We start from the raw sequence: 12,250 nt of genomic DNA, 5'->3' as shown, positions 1-12,250 counted from the left end.
TACATGGGTCGCACACTCTACCTCTCCACTACTGATTCTGGATCCAATTCTTTTTAGGACAAGTTTAAAACAATATGCGTAGAAAAATAACAAATGACATTGGCATGAAAGCTATGCAGTAATTTAAGGTCAGGGAACCATGTAATAAAAAAAGTAACATTTACTGTTCTTTTTAAAACATTTATATAGTAATATAATTTCCTAATATGAAAGGTTCTGCACTAATTTAGATGCATAGCAAATAATATTAAATACTTTCTTAGTACGATACTTTGCTTAGCTTCTTCTTCATTAGCTGGTTTGTTCTTTCACCCCCCCGCGTGCCCCTCTTTCCCTCCCCCTCACTGCTCCGGGTCGCGCGCGTGTTGTTGATAGTTGTAGGCAATAGTGAATTAGCAATGGCGTTTTTCACTTGGTCTCTGCAGGACTTGCCCACAATAACGATGTTTATAGGATTATAGAAACGACTTCAACAGTTCCAACTTCCAAAAAGGACAAGGGATTTAAGTTGCATGTGTCCAGTTTTATAAAGGACTTTGGAGGTAAGTGAATGTTTCTAAGTTCTCCGAAATGCCTCATATGTGTTTAACACAGCTAACATAACCAGTCTTACATAAGTGCTTTGTAAATATTAAGTGTTTGTACTGTCGTATTTGCCCCAATGTTAATCTCAGTCTCACACAAGGAGGCAGGAGACGTGACAGTTAGAGCGGACTGCTTCAGGTCCATGAGGAGGAGCCAAAATCCTCATTCGTTGAGCTTAAGAAAAAGCGACCCAACATGTTCATTGCTCATTTAACGGGTGTGTTTTAAGAAGCAACTAGGACTTTCAAGAGGTATAATTTAATTTTATTTATATACGGGGTGCCCAATCAGTTGATCTCAGTAAGTTTACAGCTCGGTAGTATGTGGCGGAAATTTAAACTGGAGTACTCACCAATACTCTTGGCATATAGGCGGTAATGACGTTTTTTACGGTCTGACACAAAGATGAACAGAAGGGTACGGAAAATGTGACAGAGACAGAGGTAAATAAATTTCACATCATCCCGGTCTCAACAAACGAGTGGCGGAGCGCATCGTGGCAGTAGATGAGTTTCTGAGTGTGACGAACGAAGGTGCCGTGAATATCCCGTATTGCTCCCCACCACCACCCCAAGCCCCCCCAAATCCAGGCGACATTTCCTGTATTTTCAAACCCAAAGCTTGACAGGTATGGGGCAAAGTGAGAATTCTTCTATTAAACTGGCTGAAGATGAATACATAAACTACAAGCTGGAGTATAAAAAAATTTTTATAAGCGTATTTGTGAGCCTGCCTCTTTATTATTAAATTGGATATAATTTCAGATCTTGACAGTTAACTTTCTTCAGGTTAACTTAGAAAGTGAGCTATTATTTTTACAGGTTAGTTTTCTAAATTACAACAAAGTAACTGTTAAGGATGCTCAAATATGAAAAATTTGACTGATATTGATATCCAATAGTAACAGCTGTGTTATGCCAGATTTACCAAAATTTTATTTTATAAATCTTTTTATCTGATTACTCGATTAAATGTAAGAATAATCAATAGATTACTCGATTACTAAAATATTTGTTTACAACAGTCCTGCTTTGCGCCACAGGGAGTCAGTCTGTAGCCAGACTCCTGACAAGTCACACTGAAGGTTATGGACTCTTGCATTGAAGGTACTGCCGTTTGTCTGATTTTAACCTGCCTTGAACGCCCTTTGTATATGTTCTGCACTTCTCCTCTTTGATCACCTGAAGAAAAGCTTAATAAATCTCACTATAGTGATCTCCAGCCTTGGCCAGTCATTTTTGTTTGTCCAAGTCATAATAGAACCCCGTCACAGGACGGGGTTCTGTGTAGCTGTTCAGACATAAATTTTGTTGTTCTAAAAATAACCTCAAAAATTACAAGATGCAGAACAAACTTCTCATCTATAAGTGCACTGAGAGTCTCTGTCCTCCTCTGTCCTCCGTTTAGCACTTTTTTGGTGAACAACATAATGCAACAGCTGGGAGAGTTATTTTGAAGGGACTCATACTTATACACCCAGCGAGTATCACTGAGTCTCTTAAGTTCTAGGCGCTTTCCTGCCGATACAAGTTTCTCCTGCTTCTTAAGAAAAAGATAATGAATAACCGATCCAGAAAAAACCTTGTAAAGCATTTGCAATATCTAAAAAAAAATCGGCTGCGGCATCAACATTATGTACACAGTCGACTAACACAAGATTCAGCCTGTGAGCATGGCAGTGAATGTACAACTGCTTGCAGTGACGTGCAGTGAGGTTCATAGCTGGTGAGGAACTGACTTAATCATAATCATATTTATAGACCCCCCTTCACGTTATTGTTTGCGTAAGGAAATTTTGCGCATGCAGACTACACTGGAGGAAAAAAAGACTATTCTTTTACATGCCATCCATAGGCCTGTCACGATAACAAATTTTGCTGAGCGATTAATTGTCTCAAAAATTATTGTGATAAACATTAATATTGTTTGAAGACCTTTTAAACTGATTTAATGGAAATGACGTAATAATGCATGCGATTTCCTGCCAAAGATAGATACATTTTATTTTCAAAAGAACACTAAACACTGGAACTGATAAACAAAATAAAGAAAACAACCAAAAACAAAAATAAAATGGATTCTCATTCTCCATTAATAAAAAATGTCCTTGAATAAAACCTAAACAATATAAAGCCAAAGTGGAAATAAATACTGCATTCAACCAAAAGAGGGCAGATTATGAAGTCTGTATATTATGTTGCCCTTCAGTAATAATTAGATGTAAATAGAGAAGATGGGCACATTGACTACCTGTTGCAGTAGTTCACACTACATGATTTTTTGCCCCTGTTTTTTTCCCTTACGACAATCTTAGAACTTTGGCCATTCTAAGATTGTCACTTACGTAACCGATCATCCTGTAGTGTGTAGTGTGTTACTGTAGATCATCGTTGCCAATCCGATCTAAATCAGGGGTTTTCCAGGACTGGTAGCAATGCAACCTTGATTGTGACCGGTAGCCAATCAGAAAGCGTGGATTCTCCTTGTGCTTTCTGAGGGGAAACTACAGAGGGGAATCCCAAACAGCTGACACAGCCCAACCTGAAGTCCAGCTGACATTGGAGATGATATAGCTGTTCTTCATTAATGTGACATAAATAGGTTCTAATGATTTTCATTCAGTCAGGATTGACACTAGCAACATGCATTGCAGGTAGATTGTAGTAAAGCATTGATTAATACATTGTTTTAAATTTAGTTAACTGTCTTGTGGTCATTATTCTGTGCCCATTGTTGGACAAAATACTTTGTTTTGTCTGTCGTGGTGAACGTACTTGGCATTAGATGGGTTAGATGTTAAAAGCGATCCAAAAACCGATCCATATTGGCAATATGGGTTCCTCTCAATTGCTTCATGGAAGTGATAATACTCATCGCAAAGGTCAAATCCTGTTGCATGATTTAAAAAAAAACGTAAACAATTTAGAATAATTATTTATTGAAAATTATACATTGTTTTGAGGGAAATGCCACAACTGCACATTCAAAACGTTAAATTAGATTAAAAAAAACAAACCTAAATCCGCTGCCGTTGTGCTAACTTAGCCTTGTGTTTGGCTACACGCAGTGACGTGCAGTCAGGGGAGGCAGGTGAGGCAGTGCCTCACCAGCCATCATGGAAAGAAAGAAAATATATAATCATAAAGTAATTTAAATTGTTATATTCATCCGGTGGTTTGTACTAAAAAATATTTATTTTTCATGTAGCTTCACCAATTTCGATTTTTATTTGTTCAAAATCGCTGAATTTTCTTATTTTCCCATTCAAATGCTTGGAAGCGATGCCGGTGAGGCAGCAGCGAGCTCTGCCTCACCTTGGATTGCGCAACCCCTGGCTCTGCGCTGGCTGCTAAGCGGAGAGAGCATGTTGCTGTACGGCGTCAATAAAATGGTTTAAACAAATTTAATATGTGAACTTATTTCCATTAATTTAGCTTATGTATATAATGTACAGTGCTTTTTGTCACCAACTGTGTTTGTGTAACGTGTTTCGTGTAATGAGCGATTATAAACGGCAGAGAACAGGTTCGAGGTGAGGCAGGCAGTTCTCTTGCCTCATGGCAGGGGGCGCTCAAGATCCCAGACGTTCGTCTTGTTCACTCCTCAACTGCCGAGTAAGTGATAGCGAGCTAGGCTAAACGATTCGGGAAGCAAGTCAAGTGCAGCGATAGATTATAATAGAGATAGTGATTTTTTTCCTCTCGCTTATCCCGACTTTCGACATGGATGACTACATTACAACACTAAAAAAGTTTTCTCAAGTGGACTTTCAATCGAAGCAGGTAAGACAGTAATAACATTTATTTTGTTTTGTTTTTTAAGGAAATGTGTGTTTTGTGAGCTACAGTTTGTATGTGTAAGGATGCAGAAGTGAAACATAACCTGTAAACTGCTGTCAATCTATGCATCTATTTGCAAATCTGATTCTGATGACGTCAGTGCCTCACCAGCTATGAACCTCACCGCACGTCACTGGCTACACGGCTAATCAATACATAGCCTTGCTAGTTCCAACATTGGTTAGGAATTTGCTACTTATTTTGTTGTTGTTCATTGGGCGTTGCAACTACATTTTTTTCTAAGTTTTTACCTGGTTCAGGGCTGCTCTCACTGTTTTATGCTAGCCTAGTTTATGGTTTTTACCAGGGGTTGAAGTAATTTTCTACATTTATTTGTGATGATGTACTTCCAGTGAATAAACGTGAGCCAGGAAAAGCAACAGGCTGGCAACAGTATGGTCTAGTAGTAAAAATTCTATTAAACAGCAAAAATACGTCAGTTGTTGTCAGATTCTGCAGGATTTTAACCATAAACGACGTGATGACTGGACCAGAAACACATGGGGAGTTTATCCTGAATGGACCTGCTGTGCACACTTGATGACATCTCAGGTATGTGGCGCACTTGCCGATTTATTAATGCGTTCACATGCACACCATTATATGGAAGTTTGCTTGAGCATAAACATATTATTTATAAATTATCATTTAACATGTTTTTTCTTAAAAGTCCTAAATGCCACTTTGAAGCTTCTCTGTTTTTCCAAGACTGAAATATTTACATTATGTTGTTGTGTCTCTTACATAAAAAGCCAAGTTTAGATCATTAATTGACTATCGAGGTCTGTTTATCCTAATGGGTTTAGTATCAAGCTTTCCGTTTTATTATGCTTTATGGTAGTTTTATTTATTAAAGTGGCACACTTAAGAGCGATTAAAGATTACTTTTGTCAGTAAAGTCACAGCTAGGAAGCCTCAATGATTGACATTTAATTTGCTGATATTTTTGCTCTGCCAACTTCCCTGTTATGTAGCAGGACGTTTCTTTTACATTACCACTACTTCACTCTTTCCTTTTCATTCCTCTCATGCAGCTCTGGATTCGACTACCCTCCTACCCATGTAAATAAAGGCCAAAAGCTCAACAACTGAAGTGCCAATTCAGGCAGCAGCTTTCATGAAGCACTTTACATCGATGTGGAGAAACTTTGGCTGATGCCTGCATGGTAATGAGCGTCACACAAAGCTTAATAAAATTTAAATTGAGTCATTTATTAGGAGAAAGACAAATTGTGGTAAAATAGTTTAAATATGTTTATTGTTTAAATTAACAGATGACAAATAGGGTTTCATGATAGAAATATTTTCCTTCACAACATTAATAATAAGAGAACAAAGTCTTACGTTACATTCAGGACTTTAATACATTTTGCTGTTCTTAAAGCATCACAAGATCCTGATCTAATTATATGATGTTACATTATCAGTATGCCATAAACAAAGTCAATAAGAGTCATCTAAAAAAAGACTGCATTAAAATATTTAAATTCAATATGATAAGATTTTTCACAAGTATGTTCCAGACTGGAGGGTTATTTGCTTCTTTGAATTAAAATGTATCAAAATAGCTTAGTGTTTGTATTTCCCTGAAATATTTTTCCAGAAATGATCATTCTGAATGCCGACCTGAACCAGCTGTAAAAGAACGCATAGATGAATGGATTGAGCATTGAGTTGGACAGTGCAAGCCAGTTAAGGGTTTCATACACCATCATTGATACGCCACCCAACAACTGGAAGGAAAAACAGAGAAAGAAAGGCAGCCAGCACATCAGAAAAACACCTAGAACAATGGCCAGAGTTTTGGTTGCCTTTCTTTCCATGTTGCTCACAGTTGCGCCAGGCTTTACTGCATTCTGGATGCTGCGAGCCTGTCTTTGTGCAACAAGAAATATCCTCAGGTATATATACAGCATTATGGTCACTGGGAGATAAAATGAGATGAGGGGTGCAAAAACCTTTTCAAGCACAACATCAGAGTAGCAATTTTCTTGACATTTTCCCTGATTTATCTCTACAATAATAAAACCGATCGCAACAAGTATGGAAATTCCCCAGCTCATGAGGATCATAACCAGAACAATACCAGTGTTTATCTTAGATTTGTATGTCAGAGGCTGACACACTGCATAGTACCGGTCCACAGAAATACAGCACAAATTTGAAATGGAGGTTGAGCTCAGTATGACATCGACGCTGTCTCGTATTTTGCAGAATAAGTCTCTGTAATACAGACAGTAGCTGAGAGAGAAAGACATGCTCAGAGGAAAGACTGCGATCCCAACAAGTAGATCGGTCACAGCCAGAGAGACGACAAGGTAGTTAGACGGGGTGTGGAGCTGCTTAAAGTAAATGATGGAGATTATTACAAGAAGGTTTCCACACACGGTAATAGCAGACAGTAAGCCAAGGAAAATGTAGAGCAAAGTACATATTGTAGAAGAAGTCCTTCTCATTATCTTAGAGACGTTGTTAATTTCATAACAAGGGTGGAAATCATAACCAACATAAAAACCAGTTTCTTCTTCCATTGCTTTTAATATTTACTACAAATATCAATAACATTTGTATATCTAATGGGCTGCAAAATGTTTTTTTTAAGTAATGCAAAGTAAATTTGTTAATTTAGAAATAATAACAGTTTAAGGAAATGTGTACAAGCAGGTTCTTTCCACATTAGATTACCTACACCTGTCCTGCCCCCATGTAGTTCAATTACCCTTCCCTTTAAACATATGCTTTCTCATTACGTAATCAATAGCATGTCCAATGAAAAGGGATGAAACTGAAGACCAATGAGCTGGGTCTTTTTTTATTTGCAACACATGACATTAGGAAGCACCATGCTTCTTTTTGTGACAATGTTTCTTATATTGTATTAATAAGCTGGAAATTAAAGTAAAATAGGCTTCAATTAAGCATGGCTAGAAACGAGCGCCAAATATGCTATAGCAGTCTTGCATTCATTATCTGAAATTATGAAAAGACTGTCACATGTTCAAACCTACCTAGACATCAACATCCACCTAAACTGAAAGGCTGTACAAAGGCCTGTTAGACGAATCCAATGGTAAATTGTGGAGTCACTGCAGAGATTGACAGCTCAGGAGAAAGACTCCAGCACAGAATAACTATTAGTCATCCCTTTAAAAATCTAGCGTTTTAGTTGCATACAATAAAAACATTATTAAAGGTTGTGTTTGTTCACCAACTGATTGGTGCTCAGGCATGGTGGTTGTTCCTAAAAAGACAGGGGCTGTACGCATATGTGTTGACCTCACCAAGCTGAATGAGTCTGTGTGCAGAGAGAAGTATATTCTTCCCTCTGTAGATGAAACACTCGGTAAGTTAGCAGGAGCTAACATTTTCAGTAAATTAGATGCTAATATGGGATTCTGGCAGATCCCTTTAACTGAAGATACTGCAAAATATACAACTTTTATTACACCTTTTGGTCGTTATTATTTTAAACGGCTACCCTTCGGTATAGCTTCTGCCCCTGAGCATTTCCAGAACAGAATGGTAACAGAGGTTACGGAGGGATTAGAGGGTGTAGTTTGCCACATGGATGATGTGTTGGTGTGGGGGAGAACACAGGAGGAGCATGATGCTCGTCTGTATACCGTTCTTGGAAAGATTCAAGAAGCCGGTATTACACTGAACATTGATAAATGTGATCTTTCAAAGCAGAGTGTAACATTTTTGGGCCATATTATTTCTGTTAATGGAGTTAGTCCTGATCCAAATAAAACAGAAGCTGTGAGAAAGATGAAAGAACCAAGAAATGTGAGTGAACTAAGAAGTTTCCTTGGAATGGTTAACCAGCTGGGGAGGTTTATTCCAAAGTTGGCAGAGCGAGACAAGCCTTTGAGGGATCTCTTGTCAAAGAAAAACTGTTGGATATGGGGAGTTGATCAAGCTAGAGCATTTCTTGTTGAAGAAAGCAGCTGATCCCTATCTAGCCTTACTCGCCTACCGAGCAACTCCACTTTGGAGTGGGTACAGTCCAGCGGAGCTCCTTATGGGAAGAAGGCTTCGCACGACTGTGCCAACACTTCCATCTTTGTTGAGGCCAGTTCTTCCAAGAAGTAAGATCATTGCTCAAAAAGAAAAGGAGAGAAGGATAAAGGATGCAGAGAGATATGATTCACGCCACAGAGCAAGAGTTCTTAGTAAACTTACTCCAGGACAAGGCGTGTGGATTAAAGATCAAGGCACAAGCGGAGCAGTGGTTTCCAGTCATTCTACTCCACGGTCATACATTGTGGAAGGACCCCATGGATTGATTAGGCGAAATCGTCGTCATTTGGTTACCATGGAGCCTTCGACAGAGCCAGAAGTTCCGGAAGGTGCTGTTGGTGCGGAACAAGTTACACCGAGTTCTGAGGAATCTTCACAGCAGAGCTTTCCTGAGCTTTCACCTACTCCTAGAACCAGGTTTGGGAGACGGGTTGTGAAACCAGATAGACTGAATTTGTAGCTAAGGAAAATAAAATGATTGATGTAAATGTTATGCTAAAAATTTAAATATATATTTCTATTTATTGTAGCTTTTTCTTCTAGCTCTAGGTAGAAACAGACCTTCCAGCTATAGAGGCAGAATAATCCTCTAAGGTCTGTTGAATCAATGGTAGTCTACCCATTGATTCTAGAGAGGGGAGATGTGGTGTTAATGTTATGCATAGGTAAGACTACAAATGGCCACCTGTGGTGACGTCATAAAGCGACAGGCTTAAGTAGTCCAGGGGAGGCTGATTGTGGCAATGAAGTCTGGCTGGATGTTTGGTGATCCGGGAATAAACTGATAACGATGATACAGTTCGACTCAGCGCATTTTTCTTAAAAACACGACAGTGTTTACATACAGTTAAAAAAAACTTGTTGGGTTACGTTCCTTCAGCCCTTTTGGAGCTGAAGGAAGGTCTTTTTTTAGGCTTTGGGCATCATATGGAGGACTGGGGTATCGGTTGGGCCCATAGCGGTCTGCTGGATCTTTAAGCTGTTTTGCACACATTCTGGTGTGTCTTCAAATGGTAAAATATTCTTCTGTCTTAGTTGTTGGACAAGTTCAAGCTTTAATTTATGACATTGTATTCATGTTATGTTCCTTGGTGTGATTCTGACTTGATTGATTTTAAATTACTCATATAATATATTATTGCCATTATGATATTCATGTTTGCTGTGGTTTTGAAGGGGGAAAAGCAAGGATTTTGCTGTAGTCATGGGTGAAAAATGTGTCTCCTGTCTCATAACAGCAGGTGATGATCATTTCGCCAAAGTGACCACAGAGCGCCACAGAAAGTCATTTCTGCCTGTTGCCATCAGGCTTTACAATGCTCAAGTCTGTGCTAATTGATTCAATTTTTTTCTGCGCTCATTTATAGGTTATTTATTGATCAATATATTGCATGTGATTGCCTGTTATTTACTTATTTATTTGTTTAATATCTAGTCATTTTGAACTTATCACTCTTAGGTATATATATATATATATTTTTTTTTACAAACTTTGTATTTATTACCTAAGATGGAGTAGCTTTCAACAATTAAGCAATTTCCCTTTGGGGATCAATAAAGTATGTTCTATTTTATTCTATACTATTCTATTCTATGTATACCCCAGTCATTGTCTAAGATACATATCTCATAGTGACTAATGGATTTGTTGTCCCTCACATCTTATGGACATCTAGAGGATAGACGGTATTTTTATAGTTGGCAATAGTTCAAGCTCAACACTTTAGCAAGAGGGAAGGAGAGAATAACTTACTTTGCTTTGCATTTGATACAAAGATGGAATGGCCTTTCTGTAGTACTCAACTCAACACCCTTGAGATAAATCAGTTTGGGCTGTCCTGTCCATACCAGAGTGACCAACACAACCATAATGGCTGACTGACTAGCAGTTTGTGACCCAGCTAGTCATCTACCTGAGGAGGAGGTGCCTAGCTGTGTTGGTTGTGTATGGCTCTCCCACACACTACTGAGACCCCACTTTGTTAAATTAATTAATTGTTAAATTATAAATAGGTCTTGTTTCTCTAATTATCCAATCCCAAAAAACTGTACCAAAGTAGAGTCAACAGCAGAATAATGTGTTTGGCATTTCAGATGGGATTTGGAATTGTTTTCTCAGGCACAACTCACAAATGCATTCTCTCTTCAAATGTGACACATTTGAAGAGGAATAGATGACTTATGTGAATGAAGCATTGTTATCAGGGGTGCCACCAGGAATCTTGGGCCCCATGACAAAAAATTAGATTAGAAAGAGGTATACGGAGCCCCGTGCCAGAAGAAAAACGGCGAGTGACTGAGGGTCATTGCGCGTAACGGAAACCCTGTAAATTCTAGACACTAACAGGTACCATAGAATTGCACAAAAATCCGTGAGGGACGGCGGAGTCCCTGCTCGAAATTCCGTGAAAGAGGTGTACGGAGCCTTGTGCCAGAAGCCCATTAAAATGCTCTCTACATCGTTTTAAACTGTGTGATTGTGAGCGTGAGTGGGAATAAAGATAGCAATAGGTATTTTGTTCCATATAACACAGTAGGAGTGTAACAGGTAAACCTTTTATGGATTCAAACTTGACTAAAAACCCACCTGTTTAGGATTGTATTTGAAATGTAATCAATTACAAATTTATTGATGGGACCTGACTTAATGTCGTGTTTTGATTGTTGATTCTATGTTGCATTGTGTTTTTGTGTTTGATATGATGTAAAGCACTTTGAAATGCCTTGCTGCTGAAATGTGCTATACAAATAAGATTTGTTTAGGCCCCCTCACGCAGCTGCTGTTACAATTTTTTGAGTCACCTTCACCGTCAAGCAGAAACGAACCATTTCATGCATATCCAGGGGCGGGTTCAGTGCAAATATGGATGTGTGCTTTTTGGTCTGGGAGTGATGACATTTAATTTTTACTGATAAAAAGAATTTTAGAAAACACAATATCACTAATTTTGTAATTAACAGGGCCACATTTTATTAAATTTCTATGAAAAAAAAATTGTGGAGGGCCCCCTGTTGGTCAGTGGCCCTTGGAATTGTCATAACTTCCCCCCCTACTCCAGGCATCCTGGGGTAGCATAACTTATTTTATCACTCAGTTTTGAACAGTTGTAGTAGCCTAGGCTAGCTACGCTGACAACATGCTAACCAACGTCAAAACAACAAGTTAATGGTAGGTAACTATGGCAACCAGTGACAGTTTAAAAGCCCACTAACGTTTTCTGCAGCCCCTCTGAATGTTAAAGAAAACTGACATCACAATGTGGCATCACAATATAACTCCAAAAGCAGAATTCTGACATCACCAGCGATTATATAAGCTCTTCACATCGATCTACTTTCATCACAACCCTTTAGCAGCCGTTGTTGATACTTTCTCTTGAGAATTTATTTAGCAGTTTACAGTAACATTTTCAACTTTGTTTGGTGAACATTTCTTTTGGAGATTGACATCAAACTTAACTTGAAATCTTTACTGAGTTTCTAGAGAACTGATTTATCTTAGAACCTGAGACAAGCAAAGGTTACAATGCAGTCCAACCAGCCTAGAGTCGAAGAGGTTTATTCCGTCAACATTGTTGAAAGGGAATTACAGCCACCCAAGCCACCCAAGCACAAGAAGAAGAAGGTGTCATTTGCAGTCTGGTGGGAGCTGCACGCACCTGAGGAGCTAAAGATTTCTGCTCAAAATATTGAACAGCAGGACGCTTCTCTGGTGATTGAAGATAAATCGATTGCCAAAGCACAGGAGACAGTGGATCAAAAAGGGGACAGACCGACACCTGAGAGTGAGTCCAATGAAAAGAACC

The 12,250-nt window shown here is 38.7% G+C and overlaps 1 protein-coding gene across 1 annotated transcript; it reads right to left on the bottom strand.

Annotated features, from left to right (window-relative positions):
- Positions 1-5,983: 5,983 nt before the first annotated feature.
- LOC114158854 (trace amine-associated receptor 1-like) lies at positions 5,984-6,955 on the bottom strand. The gene has a single exon (XM_028040746.1). It carries the CDS (start codon positions 6,953-6,955, stop codon positions 5,984-5,986), a length of 972 nt encoding a protein of 323 aa, XP_027896547.1.
- Between the last annotated feature and the right edge of the window lie 5,295 nt (positions 6,956-12,250).

The sequence above is a fragment of the Xiphophorus couchianus genome, chromosome 15 (assembly GCF_001444195.1).
Source record: "Xiphophorus couchianus chromosome 15, X_couchianus-1.0, whole genome shotgun sequence".
In the NCBI taxonomy this organism is placed as follows: domain Eukaryota; kingdom Metazoa; phylum Chordata; class Actinopteri; order Cyprinodontiformes; family Poeciliidae; genus Xiphophorus; species Xiphophorus couchianus.
Note: the sequence above shows the minus strand (reverse complement) of the source record. Positions and strands in the feature narration are given on the sequence as shown.